The 25,625-nt window shown below is 41.2% G+C and overlaps 1 protein-coding gene across 4 annotated transcripts in view; it reads right to left on the reverse strand.

Moving 5' to 3' along the window:
• Positions 1-11,923: 11,923 nt before the first annotated feature.
• kdm4b (lysine (K)-specific demethylase 4B) overlaps positions 11,924-25,625 on the reverse strand; it is a 53,390-nt gene continuing 39,688 nt past the window's right edge. Inside the window, exons 17-23 of one of the 4 annotated variants that reach the window (XM_072914631.1) lie at positions 23,361-23,469; positions 20,462-20,647; positions 20,100-20,339; positions 15,868-15,987; positions 15,675-15,767; positions 13,106-13,700; positions 11,924-12,188 (exon numbers count right to left, since the gene is read on the reverse strand). In XM_072914631.1, coding sequence (XP_072770732.1) covers positions 13,152-13,700; positions 15,675-15,767; positions 15,868-15,987; positions 20,100-20,339; positions 20,462-20,647; positions 23,361-23,469 — 1,297 coding nt within the window. In that variant the 3' untranslated portion in view covers positions 11,924-12,188; positions 13,106-13,151. Of the gene's footprint in view, positions 13,701-15,674; positions 15,768-15,867; positions 15,988-20,099; positions 20,340-20,461; positions 20,648-23,360; positions 23,470-25,625 lie in introns of all 4 variants that reach the window. The other 3 variants (XM_072914633.1, XM_072914632.1, XM_072914630.1) reach the window with 3 other exon arrangements.

Genomic DNA, 25,625 nt, shown 5'->3' on the forward strand with positions numbered 1-25,625 from the left:
AGCAGTGAGAGGCGACGGGCTGGGGTGGCAATTCTTGTTGCCCCCCGGCTCAGAGCCTGCATGTTGGAGTTCAACCCGGTGGACGAGAGGGTAGCTTCCCTCCGCCTTCGGGTGGGGGGACGGGTCCTGACTGTTGTTTGCGCTTACGCGCCAAACAGCAGCTCAGAGTACCGACCCTTTTTGGATTCACTCGAGGGAGTACTTGAGAGTGCTCCCCCGGGTGATTCCCTCGTTCTACTGGGGGACTTCAACGCTCATATTGGCAACGACAGTGAAACCTGGAGAGGCGTGATTGGGAAGAATGGCCGCCCGGATCTGAACCCAAGTGGTATTTTGTTATTGGACTTTTGTGCCCGTCACGGATTGTCCATAACGAACACCATGTTCAAGCATAAGGGTGTCCATATGTGCACTTGGCACCAGGACACCCTAGGCCGCAGTTCTATGATCGACTTTGTAGTTGTGTCATCGGATTTGCGGCCTCATGTTTTGGACACTCGGGTGAAGAGAGGGGCGGAGCTTTCTACCGATCACCACCTGGTGGTGAGTTGGCTGCGATGGTGGGGGAGGATGCCGGACAGACCTGGCAGGCCCAAACGCATTGTGAGGGTTTGCTGGGAACGTCTGGCAGAGTCTCCTGTCAGAGAGAGTTTCAATTCCCACCTCCGGAAGAACTTTGAACATGTCACGAGGGAGGTGCTGGACATTGAGTCCGAGTGGACCATGTTCCGCACCTCTATTGTCGAGGCGGCTGATTGGAGTTGTGGCCGCAAGGTAGTTGGTGCCTGTCGTGGCGGTAATCCTAGAACCCGTTGGTGGACACCGGCGGTGAGGGATGCCGTCAAGCTGAAGAAGGAGTCCTATCGGGTTCTTTTGGCTCATGGGACTCCTGAGGCAGCGGACAGGTACCGACAGGCCAAGCGGTGTGCGGCTTCAGCGGTCGCGGAGGCAAAAACTCGGACATGGGAGGAGTTCGGGGAAGCCATGGAAAACGACTTCCGGACGGCTTCGAAGCGATTCTGGACCACCATCCGCCGCCTCAGGAAGGGGAAGCAGTGCACTACCAACACCGTGTATGGTGCGGATGGTGTTCTGCTGACCTCGACTGCGGAAGTTGTGGATCGGTGGAGGGAATACTTCGAAGACCTCCTCAATCCCACCAACACGTCTTTCTATGAGGAAGCAGTGCCTGGGGAATCTGTGGTGGGCTCTCCTATTTCTGGGGCTGAGGTTGCTGAGGTAGTTAAAAAGCTCCTCGGTGGCAAGGCCCCGGGGGTGGATGAGATCTGCCCGGAGTTCCTTAAGGCTCTGGATGCTGTAGGGCTGTCTTGGTTGACAAGACTCTGCAGCATCGCGTGGACATCGGGGGCAGTACCTCTGGATTGGCAGACCGGGGTGGTGGTTCCTCTCTTTAAAAAGGGGAACCGGAGGGTGTGTTCTAACTATCGTGGGATCACACTCCTCAGCCTTCCCGGTAAGGTCTATTCAGGTGTACTGGAGAGGAGGCTACGCCGGATAGTCGAACCTCGGATTCAGGAGGAACAGTGTGGTTTTCGTCCTGGTCGTGGAACTGTGGACCAGCTCTATACTCTCGGCAGGGTCCTTGAGGGTGCATGGGAGTTTGCCCAACCAGTCTACATGTGCTTTGTGGACTTGGAGAAGGCATTCGACCGTGTCCCTCGGGAAGTCCTGTGGGGAGTGCTCAGAGAGTATGGGGTTTCGGTCTGTCTGATTGTGGCGGTCCGCTCCCTGTATGATCAGTGTCAGAGCTTGGTTCGCATTGCTGGCAGTAAGTCGGACACGTTTCCGGTGAGGGTTGGACTCCGCCAAGGCTGCCCTTTGTCACCGATTCTGTTCATAACTTTTATGGACAGAATTTCTAGGCGCAGTCAAGGCGTTGAGGGGATCTGGTTTGGTGGCTGCAGGATTAGGTCTCTGCTTTTTGCAGATGATTTGGTCCTGATGGCTTCATCTGGCCAGGATCTTCAGCTCTCACTGGATCGGTTCGCAGCTGAGTGTGAAGCGACTGGGATGAGAATCAGCACCTCCAAGTCCGAGTCCATGGTTCTCGCCCGGAAAAGGGTGGAGTGCCATCTCCGGGTTGGGGAGGAGATCTTGCCCCAAGTGGAGGAGTTCAAGTACCTCGGAGTCTTGTTCACGAGTGAGGGAAGAGTGGATCGTGAGATCGACAGGCGGATCGGTGCGGCGTCTTCAGTAATGCGGACGCTGTATCGATCCGTTGTGGTGAAGAAGGAGCTGAGCCGGAAGGCAAAGCTCTCAATTTACCGGTCGATCTACGTTCCCATCCTCACCTATAGTCATGAGCTTTGGGTTATGACCGAAAGGACAAGATCACGGGTACAAGCGGCCGAAATGAGTTTCCTCCGCCGGGTGGCGGGGCTCTCCCTTAGAGATAGGGTGAGAAGCTCTGTCATCCGGGGGGAGCTCAAAGTAAAGCCGCTGCTCCTCCACATTGAGAGGAGCCAGATGAGGTGGTTCGGGCATCTGGTCAGGATGCCACCCGAGCGCCTCCCTAAGGAGGTGTTTAGGGCATGTCCGACCGGTAGGAGGCCACGAGGAAGACCCAGGACACGTTGGGAAGACTATGTCTCCCGGCTGGCCTGGGAACGCCTCGGGATCCCCCGGGAGGAGCTGGACGAAGTGGCTGGGGAGAGGGAAGTCTGGGCTTCCCTGCTTAGGCTGCTGCCCCCGCGACCCGACCTCGGATAAGCGGAAGAAGATGGATGGATGGATGGAAAACAATTGTTTTCAGTCAAACACACCATCCGCAGATTCTCCATATTTTCATGGATAAATGTCCTTCGTTTTGATAGTATTTCAGCGTCCTCATTCTGCTACAGACTAGCAGGGCTATGTTTTGTCATGTTTTTTGATGATTTGTATCTTTATCCATTTTATTTGTTCCCATAGTTGGAAAAACAAAGTTATGTAAATTTCTATCTACAAGCTAATGCTAGCGAGGAAGTTACTGGATGTGTTGGTCAAAGTTTACTGTGGTATACGCTACGCTAACGTAACAATTTTTGCCCGCAACCTAAAGCATAACAATTATCCAAGAGATATGACAGCTTGCATACCAGGGCTATTCAACTACATAATGAAGAGGGCCACGGATTCAAGAGTCCAAGGTCTCAGGGGCTGGACATCGAAATGTGAATGTCTCTTTAAAAAGTGCCTCAGCAGGTTATGTTCCTTTGAGACTGCGTTTATTTACTAATTAAACACATCACCTTTCACACTGTAGTCAATAAATTCCTTATTCTCCCCTCGCTACTCGTTTCCAGCGTGTGCAGCTAGACAGATAGTTAACTGTATGAAGAAACGGAAGCAAAGTTTTGCTGACTGATGTTGCTTCTTTTGAATAATTTTTCTTCCTCAGTTTTATTTCTTTATACATCTTCCTTTATTTAGGTTTGGAAGACTGAAAATATAAACATGGGGTATTTTACATAAATGTACATTATGTATGTTACAAAAATAAAATAAAAGGTTTAGCGTTAATACACACAGCCAACACATGTGGTTTAACACAATTTAATCTAAGGTGTAGCTTAATCACCCTCTGCGGGTCAAATTCAGAGCTACTTGTATTTATCAAGTTTTGATCGCCATTTATCAACAACACCCAGAATACATTCATACTTTGTTGTGCAGTCGCTGTAAAAAGTCAGATTTTTAGGATTTATTTAGATTTTTTTTTTAGGGCCGATGATGCCATCTTCTTCTACTTACCCACTGCCGCTTCATTGTGACACATGCTTTTGCTGTTGCCCCCTGCGGGGTGGCGGGAGTGCTTGCATACATGAGCAACCCTGTTTTGGATGCTTTCATCAAGCCTATTTGGGTGATTTTCGGCAGGCCAAATTAAAAGCTTTGGCGGGCCGGATGTGGCCCGCAGGCAGCCAGTTGATTAGACCTGTCGCATACTAAATAACTTGTAAAATGAGTTACCTCTGTACTCACAAAATGGACTTTGCGAGGGCATTACATTCTGTGGAAAGATACATCATTCATTTTTTTGGGGTGAAACTAAACTAAAAAATAGGGCTGTCTTTATGATCAAAAGTAGATTTGCTCTGGGAGCCAGAGGGTGCGCATAAGTAACATAACCAACCAACATGCATGTCATGTTCAAACACTGATGACATCTATTAAACAAGACAAGAAGCAAGGAATTAAACAGAGACAGAATTTAATTTGGCTCAATGAGGAGAAACGTCTGGACTGTACTCTTGTACAGTCTCACCACGCTCTGACGAAAGATTATATGCCTCCTCTTTTATTTGGACTTTCCCTGATTAAATGGCAACAGCTGTTTCTAAGGGAGGGGGGTCGTAAACAGCCATTGCCTTTGGTTACAGAACAGTTCAAAGAAAAGGACGTTAAACAGTTTCAAGAAAAGGTCGCCTGGAGGGGAGTCTGGTCCTGCTTCCTCTCCGCTTTGTAGTTTATTTTTATTCTTATTGTAATATTTTTCTATTTTGTTTCCATTTATACTCCCATTATTTACTTTTTAAATTCGATCTCAATTCTGTACACTGCTGCTGGAATTTTAATTTTCCTGAGGGAACTCTCCTGAAGGAATCAATAAAGTACTATCTTTCTATCTATATATCTTAATGTAAATTGTTGTATAATATAAAATAAAAATGCACTGATTATGATAACTTTGCTGTCCGGTTGTTAGAAAACCCAAAACCAGTGAAGTTGGCACGTTGTGTAAATCGTAAATAAAAACAGAATATTATGATTTGTGAATCCTTTTCAACCTATATTCAATTGAATAGACTGCAAAGACAAGATATTTAACGATTGAACTGGTGAACTTTATTTTTTGCAAATATTAGCTCATTTGGAATTTGATGCCTGTTTCAAAAAAGCTGGCACAAGTGGCAAAAAAGTAGAGGAATGCTCATCAAACACTTATTTGGAACATCCCACAGGTGAACAGGCTAATTGGGAACAGGTGGGTGCCATGATTGGGTATAAAAGCAGCTTCCATTAAATGCTCAGTCATTCACAAACAAGGACGGGGCGAGGGTCACCACTTTGTGAACAAATGCGTGAGCAAAATGTCGAACAGTTTAAGAACAAGGTTTCTCAACGAGCTATTGCAAGGAATTTAGGGATTTCACCCTCTACGGTCCGTAATATCATTAAAAGGTTCAGAGAATCTGGCGAAATCACTGCACGTAAGGCGGTCCTGCATCAAAAACCGACATCACTGTGTATAGGATATCACCACATGGGCTCAGGAACACTTCAGAAAACCACTGACAGTCACTACAGTTGGTCGCTACATCTGTAAGTGCAAGTTAAAACTCTACTATGCAAAGCCAAAGCCATTTATCAACAACACCCGGAAACGCCGCCGGCTTTGCTGGGCCCAAGCTCATCTAAGATGGACTGATGCAAAGTGGAAAAGTGTTCTGTGGTCTGACGAGTCCACATTTCAAATTGTTTTTGGAAACTGTGGACGTCGTGTCCTATGGACCAAAGAGAACATTAACCATCAGGACTGTTGTAGGCGCAAAGTGTAAAAGCCAGCATCTGTGATGGTATGGGGGTGTATTAGTGCCCAAGGCATGGGTAACTTACACATCTGTGAAGGCACTATTAATGTTGAAAGGTACATATAGGTTTTGGAGCAACATACAGTATGTTGCCGTCCAAGCAACATCTTTTTCATGGACGCCCCTGCTTATTTCAGCAAGGCAATGCTTGTGCTACAACAGCATTGTTTCGTAGTAAAAGTGTGCGGGTACCAGACTGGCCTGCCTGTAGTCCAGACCTGTCTCCCATTGAAAATGTGTGGCGCATTATGAAGCGTAAAATAAGACAACGAAGACCCCGGACTCTTGAACAACTTAAGCTGTACATCAAGCAAGAATGGGAAATAATTCCACCTGAAAAGCTTCAAAAATGTGTACCCTCAGTTCCCAAATGTTTACTGAGTGTTGTTAAAAGGAAAGGCCATGTAATACTGTGGTAAAAAATGCCCCTGTGCCAACTTTTTTCCAAGTGTTGCTGCCATTAAATTCTAAGTTCATGATTTAAAAAATAAAATAAAATAAAAAGTTTCTCAGTTCGAACATTAAATATCTTGTCTTTGCAGTCTATTCAATTGAATATAAGTTGAAAAGGATTTGCAAATCATTGTATTCTGTTTTTATTTACCATTTACACAACGTGCCAACTTCACTGGTTTTAGGTTTTGTAGTTTTCACTACCAAAATGTTTCAATTGCCATGTAAAATCGCTAATGCTACCCGTAGCCTGTCAATGGCATATCCAATGTATTTTCGCATCAAGCGTTGTTAGGGTTGACAAGTGCAACATTACCGATTGTTTCCTTGAGCCGATGTGCCGACTGCAACCGGACGTGCAACAAATATATTGAAATGTGGCACTGTTTGATTTCACGTAAATCGATACCTGGTAGCAAATCTCCCTCCCAAACAACTGCATAGTGTTTATGCCAGGGGCCGGCCCTGACTGCGAGACTTTTGTTGCTGCATCTCTACTCGGGTCAACATAAACTTTTGTCCTTTGCAGTCGTCTTCCTCATTAATTCCTTCCCGTCCTGGTCCAGCCGAATGGAAAAATGAAACCGTAGGAGTTGTTAAAGTAATTGCCAGGCTGGCACTTCCCCAGCTCCTCTCCAAAGACACCGCGGGCCCCTCAGAATGTTAATGGCAACCCTGAGCCGGGGGGAGGGCATATGCACGAGCACAAGCACAGGAAGTGTGTGTGTTGTCAATGACCTCCTCTCGCTTTCTGCATTTCCATGATGTCCTCATTGGGCGTCTTCCAGCTGCACATGCTCGTCACACCGATGACTCAAAAATTCATCCCGTTCGAGCAAGCGGACGTTAGACAGGACAACACTTGATGCTCTTGACCAGCGTACATTCTGCTGCTCCGAAGATTAATTTTACATCCTTTTTTTTTTTTTTTTGCAGACGGTGAATCAGAAAATAATGTAAACATGGGCCGGGATGTCTCCCACAAAAAGAAGCAGAAACCTAATTTAGTATTAAAGTGCAGCTTCCTCTCAAAAGGTCAGTGACATTCTACTTGGCATTGTAATGTAAAAAGTGCATTTGTTTGATGGCGGTTTACTGCCATCTTGTGTCCGTGTAGTAGTATTGCACCAACTCATGTCAGGCAGTACGAGGATAAGCAATAAAGACAGCTGTTTTCCATTACCATTATAAAAAAAAAAAAAAAAAAAAAAAAAAAAATATTATATACGGTACATGTGATTGATTAGTTTTTGGACGATGAATAAGTGAAGTGAAGTGAATTATATTTATATAGCGCTTTTCTCTAGTGACTCAAAGCGCTTTTCATAGTGAAACCCAATATCTAAGTTACATTTAAACCAGTGTGGGTCGCACTGGGAGCAGGTGGGTAAAGTGTCTTGCCCAAGGACACAACGGTAGTGATTAGGATGGCAGAAGCGGGGATCGAACCTGGAACCCTCAAGTTACTGGCACGGCCACTCTACCAACCGAGCTATACCGCCCCTAGAACAAGTGTTTCTATTGATCATCAAAAAATATATAGTAATAATAAATACTAAAAACTCACTCCTGTAATTGTTAGTCCTGTTTCGCAAATGAGTCACCTTCGTAACCTTATACAAAAATAGAACTCTGTCCCTTAATTTTATTAATAATAATAATAATAAATGTACATAAGTATTTGGAACACGGGACTTCTTAGTTGTTGTGAATTAAATTAAAAATATGTATATATAATATTGAGAATATGTAATGTTGGATAATATATATTGCTTTTGTCTCAGATTCTTCCCTAAAATATTTTTACAAAAGCTGTTTTTGCTTAAAAAAATAAAAAATAAAAAATAAAAAGTCACTGTTAAATAAAAATATTAAAAAAAATATATTGAGGTTATGCAATGCCGCCAAATAATATGCAATATTATTGGGTTTGTCTCTTATTTTGTCTTGAAATATTTTTACAAAATCAGGTTGTATTGAAATATTACGAACAGATAGTATTGTTGCATGATATATTTTGTTTCCGATTTTGAGAATATTTTTACAGGTTTAATTGAAAATATTAAAGACTATACAGAACAATATTATACCATTTTTGATATTGTTGTCTCAGATATTGTCATACAAATATTTTTACTAAGACAGGTCTGATATAAATATTATTATTATTATATTATATAATAAAAATATTTTTACTAAGACAGGTCTTGTATAAATATTATTATTATATTATATAACAAGTTCTGTCTTAGAATATGTTTTAATAAAAACATTTTATTTTTCTTTGTTAAATTAAAAATAAAAATACAATATTGAGGTTATGTAATGTTAAATAAACTGTACAATATTATTTATGGCTCTGATATTGTCTTACAATACTTTTACAAAAACAGGTTTTATTAAAATATTAAAAACATGATATATATATAGTATGTTTTCTCTAATTTTGAACGACAATATTTTTTACAAAAACAGGTTTTAATAAAATATTAAGAACATATGTTGTATGATACATTATGGGCTCTGATTTTGCTTGAGATTATTTTTACAAAAACAGGTTTTCTTAAAAATATTAAGAATTGTATATATTTTTTTATTTATTTTTTTTTAAATCAAAATGTCTTTCCTAAAATGTTTTTAGAAAGACTGGCCCTATTAAAACATTCATAACATAATAATATACAATTTGTCTTAGGATCTTCTTTTTTTCTTTTTTTTTTTACAAAAACGGTTTTATTAAATTATCTTTTTAATCAATTATTAAATTAAAGATACATTTTTAAAATGATATTGAGGCTATGTAATGTTAAAAAAATGTACACTATTTTTGTCTCAGATTTTGTCTTAATATTTTTACAAAAAATAGGTTATATATAAAATATTATGATACATATTTTTGTCTCTGATTTTGTGGGAGAATATTTTTTACAAAACAAGTTTAATAAAAAAATATTGAGGGTCATAAATAACAATATGATATATTTTTTAAGAATTTTTCTTTTGTTTTGTTCTAAAAAATATTTTTGCAAAGACAGGTCTTATCAAAATATTAATGTAGGACTATTTTTTTTTTTTACAAAAATAAAAAAAATTGTTAGCAATTGTTTAATGAAAAAATATATATTAAGGTTAGGTAATATAATGTTGTTAAATAATATGCAATATGTTTGTCCCTGAAATGAGAAAAAGCATAATTATATGGTGTAATGACTGCACAGTTATAAAGGCAGTCAATGAGGACTTTTTCCCCCATGACACTAAACTCCTGTATTGTTTGGAATCTGACACAGCAAAAAGTATAACAATGTATCAAAATTACTTTTTTGTATTTTGTACTAATCTTATTTATATTCAGGCCTGATCTTTACCCAAGTCCTTTAACATGTATAACTAATTTTATGCAAACTTAAATGTAAAAACTGACAGTTAAAATCAAGATGATGTGACATGTTTCCTGGTTTTATTTAGGACTGAAGTTAAGAGATTTGAGCAAAACAGTTAAAAAAAATTTTTTTTTTAAAGTCTTAAACTGTACACTTTTACCTCCAATAAGACTTTTTCATCCTGGCATGTATTAACTGGGCTAAAAAGATTTTCCCAGTGTATCCTTTACCTCAAATAATTTGAAATACAAATTGATCAAATTGAATGTGGGGGGAAAAACCTTTTAGAAAAATGATTATAATTAAAGTAACAACCAAAGTTATGGCCAAAAGGACGGAAACCCCCTCACTATACTCTAAAGAGTTGAGCAAAAGATACTGGTTGAGTTAAAGAAGCCATATGTAATAATTGCATGTCAAGTCATCATTAAATGGCCCTGATATGTCAAAAAGCATTAATAAATCATGTTCTTTTTTAATACTTTTACAACTGATAACGGGATATGCTCATTTCAATATTACATTTACAGCCCTGTAATACTGTTATTGCTTTCATTTCGATGTCCCGCCCTCTACCGTTTGACCAATTAGAAAGTCTGTGAGTGTATGTGTATGAGTGTATTCCAACTGCCAGGGCAAAATATCTGTGGATATGGGTAGTGTCAGTGCCTACTTCCTTCTCAATATGCTGACACGCTGAAGAAATGGGTTCCAACATTAGCACGGCTGTCATGGCAATGTGAAACGTATGGGGACAGCCGAATCACATAATAAAAGAATTCTTCATTGCATATTGTGGACTACATGTACCAAGTTATATGGCAATCGGAAACGTTTGAAACAGTAGCCTATGCAGAATGATCGACGGCGTGTCCCTGGTTTCTTAATGCAAGTTTATTGTAGGCATGCATATGTGACAGCCTATAGCAGGCCTGGGCAATTATTTTGACTCGGGGGGGCCACATTTAGAGAAAAAAATGTCTGGGGGCCGGCACATCTATTTTTAGGAACACTAATACAAAACCTCACAATAATGTCTGATTGAATGCTAAAAACGTTGACAGACCGCCTTAAAAAACGTAATGGGATTTTACATTTTTCTATGAACGATAAAACACTGAATACTGACAAAATATGATATCGGTCAACATTTTACAATCAAGTGAAACGCAACAAAAATGCAACAAACAGTGAAATATGAATGTGAAGGGTACAAAATAAACCCACCTACAATCTGATACATCTGATATTTGCTGACTTTCCCCCAGAGATCAATAAAGTACTTTCTATTCTATTTTATTCTATATATCACTAAGCTTTAGAACTTTGTTGTGAAAATCTCCTTCCGCGTCTGTGGAAACGCTTCCCGCCCACACTGCTTGGTGCCTCGTCTGAGCTGCTGTGACGTAGATGACCATAGTAACTAAATAGATGACCATAGTAACTAATTAGATTGCCATAGTAACTGGTATATCAGCCATAATTGCAGATTGCAACCATTGAAATACTTTGTATAGTTGAAGACTTACGGTCATTAGAAAACATCACTGCACATCATAATGGCAGCTACACTTTCCATCTTAAAGATCTAAAAAAATTATTTGGGAATGTCTGCTGGGCCAGATTGAAAAGCTCAACGGGCCTCATGTGGCCCCCGGGCCTTAATTTGCCCAGGTCTGGCCTATAGGCATACCTTAGTAAAATGTCTCCTCTTCAGTTTTGGGTGTACGTTAGGCTGCTCAACAATGCTGTACTTATTTTCACCAGTATAACTATTGCTAGCGTTGGTTGTAGTTTGTTTTAGTCTTTGTTTTCTGATAGTTCTAAGAATAACCATATGATGGACATTTGTTGTGATATTGTACGCAGGCATGACGTACTTCTTCCTGAAAATAGCCTGATTTCTGTGTAAAATGCGTGTTAGAGATTTGTTATTGACAAAACGCTTGTCTATTCAGCTTTTATGCACATCAACCCCTAGTAAGAGGCAGTGAAAGTTTCAAGTTAGTGAAGTGAAGTATATTTATATAGCGCTTTTCTCTAGTGACTCAAAGCGCTTTACATAGTGACACCCAATATCTAAGTTACATTTAAACCAGTGTGGGTGGCACTGGGAGCAGGCGGGTAAAGTGTCTTGCCCAAGGACACAACGGCAGTGACTAGGATGGCAGAAGCGGGAATCGAACCTGGAATCTTCAAGTTGCTGGTACGGCCACTCTACCAACCGAGCTATGCCTAGTTCCTTGGAGTAGCCCAGTCGATCGAGCTGGATTCAGCTGCGCATCTGGCAACTTCAGTCAGGGAGTGGATGAGGGGACTGCAGAATTTTGACCGTGATTGCAGTACCATTTCTAGCCAGATTTTTACATATGGCTCCTTTAATACACAAAATACATGACATGTTTTCCCCACTGTATTTTTAAATGTAACTAAATTCCAGATTGTTAGGCCAACTCAAATCATAAACATTACTGAACAGACAGACAAAATATCTGGCGACTAGCAAGCCACTTTAATTTCTATGACATTTTTTTTTTCAAGGTTATTACTTTAGACACAAAACCACTTTTTCCAACATCTGTGGGTGGGGGGTTTGACATTTAGAGATTTAAATCACAATACACACTAATGACTTGATGCTATGTACAAAGTGACAAGGAGAAGGTGAGTCCATCAGTAGTCGGAGATCAAAATGGCCATAGAAAACCAAAATACAGATTAATAATCCATACAAATTGAGTGATCATCCAAGGTAAACCTGTAAAAAAAAATCATTAGTATTTAAAATGGCCAAGTTTGTGTGGACTTCATGGACTAGGAAAAAGCTACAAGAGAAATGTTTAACAATATTTCACACTTCCGGGTTCCTATGTTGAATCGTTTGAGCTAACAGGAGAAATATGTTACATCTAAACCGGAGCAAACAATTCCTGCTCCGATCAAAAGCAAGCGAGTTACGCCAAAGTTGTTCTTGTGGATGTAGGAACCCTGAGACAAGATTTGCAAGTGGAAAAGTGGGAGTGGCCTAACGACCATTCAATACGTTGGAGGCCTGCTATAGCCTTCACAATAACGCGACGCATCGCGTGGACTCGTACTGTTTGCATTGGATATGCTTCTTCTATCACCATTCCTTAAATATCGAAGACATTTAAATACTAAGAATACCCACAATACATTTCAACCCCAGTGCCCCCATTTCCTGCAAACAAAAAACACTTTACAGTAGATGGACAACATATGTGTGACTTGGCTAGACTGAAAAATAGATCTATTTGTTGCTGGTTGCTTTGTCTTACAAAAGAAAGATGTCCTCTACAGCGGGACAGTAAGAGACTCGCTTGCTTGACCCACCCCCAAAAAAACGTGCCATTGTCGAATAAATGCAACGAGGTACAGAGTTGATACCACCCAGAGATATTAATAATAAGATGGGAAAGAAAAGCACTGCAGGGAACCAAAATAAAACCTGCTGAAAAATACAAAGGACAACAATAATGTTGGGAAAGAAATAGAAAATGTGTGCTTCAGAGCGAGTTAAAGCTACAATTCAATCACATCAACTCAAAAAAAAAAAGAAACATGCATTTAAAAAGTAGTGCTTTCATGTCTTTTTGGAGCACTGAGCTTTGAGGGACGATGCAACATGTTTGTGTCCGTTAATGCAGCACTCACCGCCGTTAGCGTCCCTCCCCTTGGTGCTGGCTGGAAACATGGCGGCCTAAAACAGAGTCCCGGGGCCCTCGTCCTGGGGGAAATGTGAATGCAGGAGGGTCTCCATGTAGGAGACGTAGCCGCTGCTCGGCGTGTAGCTGTCGGAAATGTGCCGCGGGGTCAGGGATGGCGGCGGGGACAACGCGGACAAAAGGGGGTCAGAGTTCAACTGGCACTGGAAAGAGATGGGATTCAGAGTTAATGTGGGGTCTGAGGCCATGCTGGAGTCCGTCAGAGGGGTAGGCAAGGCCCTGCTCGTGTCCATGGGAGCATTGAGAAGCTCCTGAATCACGCTGGTGGGGGCGCCGTTCGCGGTGGACGCCACGCTGAGGTGGCTTAGGAGTTGTGAGGCTGGCAGTTTGGCAATACTGTTAGGTTGTGGTGGCGGGGGCTTCTGCGGGGCGGGCGCCGTCTCCATGGGGGTGGGGGCGATGCGGACGGGTGTCGTCTGCACGGGGGCCGCCTTGCGTGGGGCGGAGGGGGTGGGCAGGCAGCGACGTTTGGCCGCTCCAGCTCCGTCTGCTGAGGAAGTGTTCTCCTGGGACATTGGTATCGCCTGGAAATAAACCGGTACCCGTTACAGAACACTTCTGGATTCAACTTCTGACAGCTGGCTGGGAAAATGCATTCATTCTGTTACGGGTGACTGGGAAGCTGGAGTCTACCCCAGCTGATATAAACCGGGCAAGATACACCCTGAACTAATAAGCTGTCAATCCCAAAACTCTGAAGAGACAACTAACTAGGGATGTAAAAAATCCTTAGGCGTGGGCGATATACCGGTAACCGGTATATTTTAGTAAGGGGTATATATTTGAGACAATACCGCCACACCGGTATCTTATGATGTGCCTTTGTTACAGCCTTTCGCACACAGTGGACGTGCCCGCACTGTGACTCTGGCGGCTCCGCTTTATTAACCAGACAAGCGAGTGAAAAGATTCAACAGAAAAGCCGTCGGAGCCGATAAACTGACGCTGCTAAAGCGAACTAATACAGTGAAAACCTTGCTGATGTTACACGTCGCTTGGCAACAGAGACAGTCTTTTAAAAGGTGCACACATGCTTTTATATGAAACTTCTCTCAACTGCATATGACATATTTAAAGTTTTTAAGTAACGCATTAGTTACTTTCCCGAGTAATGAATTACATGTACCGTATTTTTCGGAGTATAAGTCGCTCCGGAGTATAAGTCGCACCGGCCGAAAATGCATAATAAAGAAGGAAAAAAACATAAGTCGCATTTTTGGGGGATATTTATTTGATAAAACCCAACACCAAGAATAGACATTTGAAAGGCAATTTAAAATAAATAAAGAATAGTGAACAACAGGCTGAATAAGTGTACGTTATATGAGGCATAAATAACCAACTGAGAATGTGCCTGGTATGTTAACGTAACATATTATGGTAAGAGTCATTCAAATAACTGTAACATATAGAACATGCTATACGTTTACCAAACAATCTGTCACTTCTAATCGCTAAATCCCATGAAATCTTATACGTCTAGTCTCTTACGTGAACGAGCTAAATAATATTATTTGATATTTTACGGTAATGTGTTAATAATTTCACACATAAGTCGCTCCTGAGTATAAGTCGCACCCCCGGCCAAACTATGACAAATACGGAATTAAAATAATTATACTACTTTTTGGGTTCAGTAACAAGTAACGTTAATTAATTACGTTTTCAAAGTAATTTGAGAACACTAGTAGTAACAGTAATGTGGTGTGGAGTTTAAACGAAACACTTCGTTTGAAATACCGTTATATATTGTACCTAAAACCTAAAAAAACTGGGGTATCAGTTTTGGTCCATATCGGCCAGCCCTATTTCGAATGAATCGCGATTCCTATTTGTAACGATTCTTAATCATTGTAGTGATCTGGCTGTTAAAATTTAGGAGTTTTGTGATTTCAAACTGTGAGTGCACCACAGGGCTTGTGACGGTGTGTGTGCGTGTCGGCAAGGCGGCAAAAAATGAGGACAGTTCAGCTAGTTTTTGTTGTTTGGGCTTGTTTGTTAAATAGAAAGTTGATCCATCACCCCCTTGTTGTGTTTGAACACAATATACAATGCTAAACAGTACTGTATATCTAACAGAGTATAAAAAACTAAAATATGGGCTCTTGTCAAGGCTGGAACCCATTATTAATTTTTATTTACATTTTCCTAAGGAGAAATTTGCTTCAATATACAAACTTTTCTATCTATGAAACCTGTTCAAGGACCGATTAAGTTTGTAAAGCAAGGGTCCACTGTAAAACCAACAAGCATAAGACAGTGGCTTAGTATCCTCTTCTTAAATATAGTTTAAAAACATAACATATTGTCACACAGTTGCTACGATACAAACCAAAAAGCTCCGTTTTACCCGTCACTCGTTTTGCGTTATGGACAATTATGCAAATTAGACGATGACCACATCACCACAAGTACATTTCAGAACTGTTCGTTATCAAACCACACTGGCCTGTATGGCTGACGAAAAAACTAAACAGAACTTCAGGTGGAATACTCACAAGACGGGTCCGGACTCTCTTGGGCAATTCCTGTTCCATCAGATGAATCTCTGAATGTTTCAACAGCTGTTGACTCTTGTCCTGAAACTCAACCTGGGCAGATCAAATTGAAGATTAGATTATTGTGACTGTTTCAATGACAAGGTATGTAAATAACGCTCATGAAGCTAATTAAGTGTTCGTTCTTATTTACCTGGTAGAGTTTGTGGATGTGGACTTTGACAAAGTTAGCATTGCGGTCCTGACAATCCTGAGTTCTGACCACGATCGACTCCCCCGCAGGTGGAGGACCACTACGCAAACAGTCGTGACTCTGACGGAGAAATAGAAGAGATGTGAGACGTGGTATAGATCTCTGCACATGACAAGGTTACATCAAAGAATTAGTCCGCTCCTTAAGGTGATGTTTTTTGTTTTTTTTAATATAATTTCTGAGCTTAGCACAAATGCTCTAATTGTAATCGGGGCGTTTATTTACCCAAACTGCAAGGAGAATGAGTGAGAATGAGAATCAAGCGAAGGACAGTGCGGCGAAGACACAACAAACTCCCTTCTTGCGTCTCATGGACACACACCTGTTGTTGTTGACTTTGGACTTATCGGCTGCAAGACATCAAGGCCGCGGAACAGAGACACGCGGCAGGCTTACACACACATGCATTCACAAAAATATACGCCACACACACACATACCCCACCCCCAAATCCAACGCCCTCGACGCAAATCCCATAGGAGTGATGGAAGCATGGTCAGCGCCTGAGAGCTGCGGCCTGTCACCATGGCCCCCCACTCTCTCCCCTCTGTTGCTAGATATCTAGAGATGTACGTTGTAATGTATATGTGCTTTGCTATGGAGGTTTTTTTAGGAGCCCAGTCTAGACTGTATTTTTTTACTCATCCTTCCCCAGCGTTTGCCTTTTTCCCATCTTTTACGGGGCGCCTTGTGGCGACCCATCAGCGTTCCTGTTCTGTAACCCTACTGTACACTGTTTGTTTGTCTAATCTTGAACGGGTTTGTGCTGAAAACAAAGTTTCGTTGTATTTGTGCAATGACAATAAAGACCTATCGTATCCTATCCCTTATTTAAGAGAGGCTGTTTTTTGTTTGTTTCTGTTTTACAATTACCGTATTTTCCGCACTATAAGCCGCACCTAAAAACCACAAATTTTCACAAAAGCTGACAGTGCGGCTTATAACCCGGTGCGCCTTATATATGGATTAATATAAATATTTATTTTCATAAAGTTTCGGTCTCGCAACTACGGTAAACAGCCGCCATCTTTTTTCCCCGTAGAAGAGGAAGCGCTTCTTCTTCTATGGTAAGCAACTGCCAAGGTAAGCACCCGCCCCCGTAGAAGAGGAAGCGCTTCTTCTTCTACGGTAAGCAACCACCCGCCCCCGTAGAAGAAGAAGCGCGCGGGTATTACGTTTCATTTCCTTTGTGTGTTCCATGTTGATATACGACTACATGCGCGCCCACATCACAGATGGTGTCAAAAAACAAGTGAAGCACACAAATACAACACTCGCCGTCATTCCGGGTGGATTAACCAAAGAACTCCAACCGCTCGATATTGGTGTCAACAGGGCATTTAAAGCACGACTGCGAACGGCGTGGGAACAATGGATGACCGAAGGCGAACACACCTTCACTAAGACAGGGAGACAGCGCCGGACGACATACGCCAACATCTGCCAGTGGATCGTAAATGCCTGGGCGGATATTTCGGTCACAACTGTGGTCCGAGCTTTCCGGAAGGCAATGACTTCGACGAGACGGAGCCGGCCATTTTGGATCCCGTATTCGCCCAACTTTTTAATTCGGACACCGAAGGAGAAGAATTCGAGGGATTTATGAATGAAGAATAACTTCAGAAAGTGAGCGTTATGTTTATTTTGTGTGTTGTGACATTAACGTTCGAGCAACATTAAGTTATTGATGTTATTGCTCTACATTATTTTGAATTTTACTATGTTTGTGATTGCACATTTGCACATTACCGTACATTTTGGGAGTGAACAGAGTTGTTAGAACGCTGGTTTTTAATATATTATTAAAGTTTGACTGACCTATCTAACTGTTTTTTTGACATTCCCTTTAGCGCAGTTAGATGCGGCTTATAACACGGGGCGGCTTATAGGTGGACAAAGTTTTGAAATATGCCGTTCATTGAAGGCACGGCTTATAACCCAGGGCGGCTTATGGTGCGGAAAATACGGTAAATAATTATTGTGTACAACAAACAATTTCAAAATGTGAACAACAATTTTAAGTGCACAAAAAAGCGGAAAGGAAAAATAACTGTCTTTGACCACATGGTCATTTATGTAGAATATTGTAGCAAGAGAGACAGTGTTGTAATACCAGTGATATCAAGAATATTTACTGTATGTAACAAATGGTTGCTAATTATAAACAGAACAATAGAGTGTAAAGATACATCTCTGGATGTCACACGAATACCATGCTTTCAATACTTTGACATATATAGCCAACACACATACTATAAGTCTGTCCTGATACAACTTTATTACTTCCAGTACGATACCGATATAGGAGCCTTGTGAGTTGCCTAATACCGATATTGAACCACTACGATATCAGTACAAATCATACAGTAACCTATTTATTATTAACTGTATGGAATTGATTTATGCTATCTTTAAGATGAAGTGGAGTAGTAATTGTTTTTTGGCGACACATAAAGCTCTTTTCAACCACAGGGACTTTTCCATTTACCCTGGTAAATGAAATGCCACCATGTAATACAAATGTTTCCACCAAAAATGACCCGGGTAAATAAAGTTCCAGAGGAATTAGTTTTAGTTCCTAGTAGCTAAGCGGTAAGTTCCTGTAGGAAGTTTTGACATTTATATTGACAAATGTGTTTTCAGACTGCAATATTGTTCAGTTGAGGACAATTATCACGTAAGACTAGCTAGTGTGCTATTGTGTGCTTAGCTGTTGTGTAGCTGCCAGTTTCTAGTAGCCTATAGCCTACCATGTTGACTTTTAGTAAATTACTTCACTAAAATACAAGAAAAGACCAACCTTGTGTGTTAATTGGAGGACATTTAGATGTTAACTGGCTGTCAAGCTTTGCACAAGCAAACTTGCTGCAGGACTTGTATCAGAGCATACCATAAATTGCGGACTATCAGCCGCTACATTCCTCCTACACTTTGAATCCTGCGGCTTATACAACGATGCGACAAATCTATGTATTTTTCTTCGCTAATGGCCATGTTTTGTGTTCAATAGTTTTCATTAAACACAAGCAGAGGACTGAAAAGGTGTGTTATTGTTTGTGCTATGGTGCCATCTTTTGGACAAGTTTACTCACTGCAGGCGTTGCGTGTTGAATATGTACTTCCTATTTGAATGCCTTGAACCAAAAGTAAAACCGTCCATATCGTTCCCGCTCAAAAAGATTCTTCATTCATCACTCCAAGCAACATTTGTAAGTTTCACAATATAACTAAAACAATTCATTCTTACTAAACCGTCCCATGTCTGGTGTTTGTAGGAGTGTTTTCATGCATATTTGTATGTTCTATTGCAATGTAACGAAGCTAACGTCATTCGCATTAGTTAATATGCTAACAAAATTATAGGTGTCTGTGTTTTTTGTATTGTTCCAGTTTGGAAAATTTCCCTAAATGTCAATGTGGACTTATTGGGTCTGTTTAGCTGATTGGAGCGCTAGCTTCTGCAGCTAGTAGATTCACTTCTGTTTTGTTTGATCAGATGTTTTACTGCCATGTTACAGGCAGCATTTGGAAACAGTTAAGGTATGTAAATAAACATTTACAAAATATTTCTTTGTACATAACTCATCTCACAAGGTATGTATCTGCGGCTTATAGTGCGGTGCGGCTAAAATAAGGAAAACTGTTTTTTTTCTAAAAATTTAGTTGGTGCAACTTATATCCTGGTGCGCTCCAAGGTCCAGAAAATGCGGTATATCGGAGATCTTAAATGCAAGTCGATATAATCCGACACTTACTTTTTATCGATATTGGATTGGAACACCCCTGACACATACATAATACTACTTCTTAAGACAGTTCCATGAAATGTCAATAATAGGCATAAGCCATCTTTGTCAGCCACCTGTTCTGTTCTTTGTGTACCTAAGTAGTGTGTTGGTGACCCAAGATCTTTCTCTCTACCGCTCTTCTGAGCCAGTACGGTACACAAAATTGTCAGTACAGTTCCTCAACATTGCAGTATGTAATCATCGTGTCCTGTGTCCATCATTGACCTAATTAAAGATCCCTTAGCAGTTATTATCTTTTGGAGACGCAATCAGCGACAATAGAGACTCAGCAGCTAAGTGAATAAAGACGGTAATTGGAGCATATATGGTAGACTAATGTGTCTTCATAGCGATAAATAAGATCATGTTGGTGAGGGCACTTACGATGATGTTTTCTGGATACAGGTTGTCACAGTATGCACCGTCATTAAAGTTGACCTCGTAGAATGTTTGCGTTGCCATGCCGATTATGTTACAATGGTAATACCAGCTGTCGGTGTTGCGGCCAATGACCATCTGACCCAGGGTCGGACCCTGCTGCGTTTTGGGTATTTTGGCTGGCATCCGAGGCTGAGGCTGAGGCTGAGGCTGAGGCTGAGGCTGAGGCTGAGGCTGAGGCTGAGACTAAAGACACAAGACAAGACTTTAATAAATATCACACTCATAACATCATGCTTATTGCTTTGCTCACAAAGACTGCACTATACTTCCTAAACATTGTCAAAAGGCAAGCTGGAAGGACTTACCTTAGGAGTCTTTTTATGTCTGTGGCAGGTGACGGACACCACATAGGGCCAGTCGGCTGGGGCCATGTGAACGCCAGCAATTTGGCCGCAGGTAACGTGGAAAGATGTTGTGCAGTTCTCATTGGAGCACTGGATGCACGCACCGCGGTTCTTATTGGCAGTGTTTCTGTGGCAGAACACGCACACCTGAGGAACAAAAATTGACAATTATATATGTTCTGGTGAATATGTTGCCGACATCCAAACAAGTCATTATGTTTTCCCCTCAACATCCTGCTGTTACTTTGAATCACGTTCTCCATCCCTACCCTTGGTTAGTTTCATTCTGCTAATTTACTTCCTTATTTTGATTATTAACGCCCCATAAGACTGCAGCCATTCTGAATCTACCTGGAAATGAATTCCAAACTAAACTTTTCCAATCGTCAGAAATCCTTCGGCAAATTCAATGCACTCATATCTGCCTTGATTCATGTTAACCAGAAAATGAAAGAAAGGTGCAAGACGGAGGGTAAAAAAAGTAGCAGAGAGGAAATTCTCCATGTCATACTGAGTTATGTTTTCAATACAACAAAGTGTCCTCAGGTGTGTTTCACAATCATTATCTCGCAACGTATATTGTCTTGCTTCACAATAACAAATGAGCTTGAGCTACTCGGTTTTCTTTCGTAGTTTTACTTTTTGCAAGTCACTGGAAACTAGTGACACCGCAACAGAGAAGGCCAGAAATGCACGCAGACTGAAGTAAACTATGCATGATAAAAGATAGATTATTCATTTATTTATTCATTATTATTTAGTTAATAATACCTCAGTGGCTTGCAAAAGTATAAATACCCCTTTAACGTTTTCATATTTTGTCACATTACAACCACAAAAAAGATTATTTATTAGAATTTTATGTGAAAGACCAACACAAAGTGGTATACAATTGTGAAGTTGAAAGACAATTACTGTATTTTGTTGACTAAGCCACGACTTTTTTCCCAAGCTTTGAACCCTGCGGCTTATACAAAAGGTGCAGCTACTCTATGGATTTTTCTCCATTAACAGCCATAATAAAGTTAAAGTACCGGTACCAATGATTGTCACACACACGAGGTGTGGTGAAATTTGTCCTCTGCATTTGACCCATCCCTATGATCACCCCCTGGGAGGTGTGGGGAGCAGTGGGCAGCAGCGGTGCTGCGCCCGGGAATCATTTTTGGTGATTTAACCCCCAATTCCAACCCTTGATGCTGAGTGCCAAGCAGGGAGGTAATGGGTCCCATTTTTATAGTCTTTGGTATGACTCGGCCGGGGTTTGAACTCACAACCTACCGATCTCAGGGCGGACACTCTAACCACAAGGCCACTGAGTAGGTAATGTTCTGTATACAACAAACTTACACAGTAGTAACACCGACACAGACTGAAAAGATGTGTTATTGATTGCGTTATAGTGTCATCTTTTGGACGATTTCGCTCACTGCAAGTATTGCGGGTTGAAAGTCTACAGTATTTTCCCGTTTCGTGCCTTGAAACAAAAGTATAAGGGCCGTTCCGTCTACTAGTCACTACCAATAGCGTTTCTACTCGTATGGTTTCTTCATTCATCACTCCAAGCAATATAATTAAAACGATTCATACTTATTAAACTGTAAATTTCGATAGTAGTGTTATATAATGCATATAGTAATGTAATCAAGCCAGCATCGTTACCATTAGCTATAATGCTAGCATGTTTAAAAGTGTGTGTTAGTAATATTAATATACATCTACATTTTTTTTGTATTGTTTCAGTTTCACAAATACCTCAGTAATTTTACCAAAACATCACTGATTTGAGAGCTAGCTTCCACAGCTAATGGGTCCATGACGATGACTTTTTTGTTTTGTTTGTGTAGCCGTTTTACTACCGTGTTACAGGCACCATTTGCAAACAAATAAGGTACATAGATAACATTTACAAATTACAAATTCCAGCTGCAGAAGGTAGGATAAACCCTGGACAAGTCGCCACCTCATCGTAGGGCCAACACGGATACAGACAAATAATACAATTATTAATACATTTATTTAATATTTTTTGTTTGTGTTTTATTACAATAGTATTTGACTACTGCTAAATAACAATCTCTAAGGAATGCCACAGTTATTGTATACATTTTATGTGGAAAAAAAATTTATGCATAATAATCATGAAACCGTGATTATTACTCAGACTGTGATCTTACAGTTAAATTCTATAATCGTTGCATCCCTATTGACACATGATCAGCCTTATCCTCTGAATTATTAGAACCATGAGTTTTCACTCTTGATCTTTTAAGACAAGCTCGGGGGAAACCTGCCTTGACAGCACTCTGCTGTAAATGTCATCCAGTGTGTCTTTAAAGGATTACTCAGTAGAGACAGGAGAGAAGTGACATTATTTGCAGATCTGTGAATATGCACCAGCAAGCAATACTGGCGTCTATAAAGCGGGCCTGAATGAGCGAAGGGGGAGTAGATTCCACGATGCTGAGATTCAAGAAAGAGAGCGAGTGAAAGAGAAGAAAGGAAGGAAGGACACAAGTTGCTTCAAATGGTAATCGGGAAAATTGTCTCTACCTTAATTACACCAGAGTATCATCACCCCTCAGAACATCAGTTTTTTACCACACCTCTCCCTCAGATTGAAAAACACTGCCAACTAATCCATAGGACTAAGCGACAGAATGATGGATACAGAGTCAATGAAGAAGAAATATATGATACGGTGTGGTACATTCCCCTACATTAGAGAGTATATTATGGAACAGTGAATAAAGCTACAGACAGGAAATCAGACAGCTGCAATGAACCGCGAGTGAAGACAAGCTGTTCACTTTCTATTGCCTCTTTGATGTCACCTTGCTTTATTTCTGCATGAACTTACCAGATTTTTGCGCGTTTCCGGAACAGCACTGACATCCACTGGCTCCCTCTCAATAGCATTGATGAAGCGTGCTTCAGCCACCGCAATGGCGCAGATAATATGGACCCACCTGGTTTCCAGAACAGAAAATACCATATTTGGTCATACAACGCATATGACCCCTAAGTAACTCACTGTATTTTCCGCACTATAAGCCGCTACTTGTTCCCAAGATTAAAACCCTACAGTTTATACGAAGGTGCGGCTAATCTACGGATTTTTCGTTGCCAACAGCCATAATGTTTTGTATACAACAAACTTTGATACTAGTAACGCAGACAGAAAGACTGAAGGTGTGTTATTGCTTGTGCTATAGCGCCATCTTTTGGACTAGTTTGCTCACGGCATGTGCTGCGAGTTGACCGTCTACAGTGTTTCCTTCCGTGTCGTGCCTTGAACCGGAAGTATAAGTGCCGCTCTGTTTATTTGTCGTCCATAGCGTTTCTACTCGTATTGTTCTTTATTCATCACTCTAAGCAACGATTGGAAGTTTTACAGTATACCGTATTTTCCGCACTATAAGGCGCACCTAAAAACCTCCAATTTTCTCAAAAGCTGACAGTGCGCCTTATAATCCGGTGCGCCTTATATGTGGACCACTATTGAGCCACAACAAACCTAAAATTAAATTTCATAAAGTTTAGGTCTCGCAACTACGGTAAGCAGCCGCCAACTTCATTTTTCCCCGTAGAAGAAGAAGTTATTCTTCTACGGTAAGCAGCCGCCCCCGTAGAAGAAGAAGAAGCGCGCGGTGCATGCTGGGATATATGACTGCGCGAGGCGTGCCGTTTTGATTTCCATTTGTTTGTTTATGTAAAAGACCCCAAAATGGCTCCTATTAAGAGACACGCTTACGACGCAGAGTTTAAACTCAAGGCGATCAGTCACGCAGTAGAACACGGGAATAGAGCAGCAGCGACACTGACTCGATTAATGACGACTTCGACGATGTTGGATGTTTGTTTACATTACTGCTGCAGCGTGGCGGTTAAGGGGTTAAAGAGGCCTCCTCCACTTCCACGGCCTGGATTACAACATCCGCCTGGCAGCTACGCAGTCTCTCTGGGTCATGACACGACTTGAAAGTGTGTACTACCACAAAAAAAAAAAGGCCGGTGCAGTCAGTAGCCCGCAAGATGGAAGCAACGTTGAGTTAGTGAATAAATCCGTGCACCGTGTAGATTGCTATTATGAGCACCGGAGCCCACAAACGGACATCGGTAACGCCCCTGGCCGTGCACAAGACGCACAACAGACGCCAAAGCGACGCAACTCTTCTCATGTCTCAGTTACCGAGGCGAGGCGTGTTTGATGTGAGCTGGGGAAGCGTGCAAGAAGACACATAACTGAATTAAAGCCCCATGTTGGCGGTAAAAAATGTTTTTAAAAAAAGGCAAGCGGCGCAGATTCTGTGTGTACATTTGTTTACTAGGTGGTGCATTCATCCATCACGCACCGTTGCAAGAAGCAATGTTCATTATGGGAAAAAAAGCAGCGACTGTACATGCAGCCGGGCATGTTGGATGCCGTATCCGCCCAACTGTTTAATTCGGACACTGAAGAAGAAGAATTTGAGGGATTCGTGAATGAGGAATAACTTCATAAAGTGAGCTTTACATGTTTATTTTGTGTGTTGTGTTGTGTGACATTAACGTTTGAGCAACGTTGAGTTATTGATATATGGTTATTGCTCTGCACTATTTCGAGTGTTACTATATTGGGATTGCACTAACGTTTGATTTACCGTAACAGTATCACTGTTTTTTACGTGTTTATTGAATCAGGGAAAAGTTCCCCTCCACTATGTCATATAAATGTTGCACTACATGTTATACCTTGCTGTTGTTAAAAGATAAACACCACGTCACCGACTTTACCTCGGGGAAAATAATAAAACAGCTGTTTATTCATTTTGGGAGTGAACAGAGTTGTCAGAACGCTGGTTTGTAATCTATTAATAAAGTTTGACTTATCTGACTGTTTTGTTGACATTCCCTTTAGCGCAGCTCCATCTAATGGATGCATAGGTGCGCCTTATAATCCGGTGCGCCTTATATATGAACAAAGCTTTGAAATATGCCATTCATTGAAGGTACGCCTTATAATCCGGTGAGCCTTGTAGTGCGGAGAATACGGTAACTAAAACAATTCATACTTACGAAACGTCACATGATTAAAAGTAGTGTTTTTGTGCATATTGTAATGTAGTCAAGCTAGCGTCATTAG

The sequence above is a fragment of the Nerophis lumbriciformis genome, linkage group LG14, assembly GCF_033978685.3.
Source record: "Nerophis lumbriciformis linkage group LG14, RoL_Nlum_v2.1, whole genome shotgun sequence".
In the NCBI taxonomy this organism is placed as follows: domain Eukaryota; kingdom Metazoa; phylum Chordata; class Actinopteri; order Syngnathiformes; family Syngnathidae; genus Nerophis; species Nerophis lumbriciformis.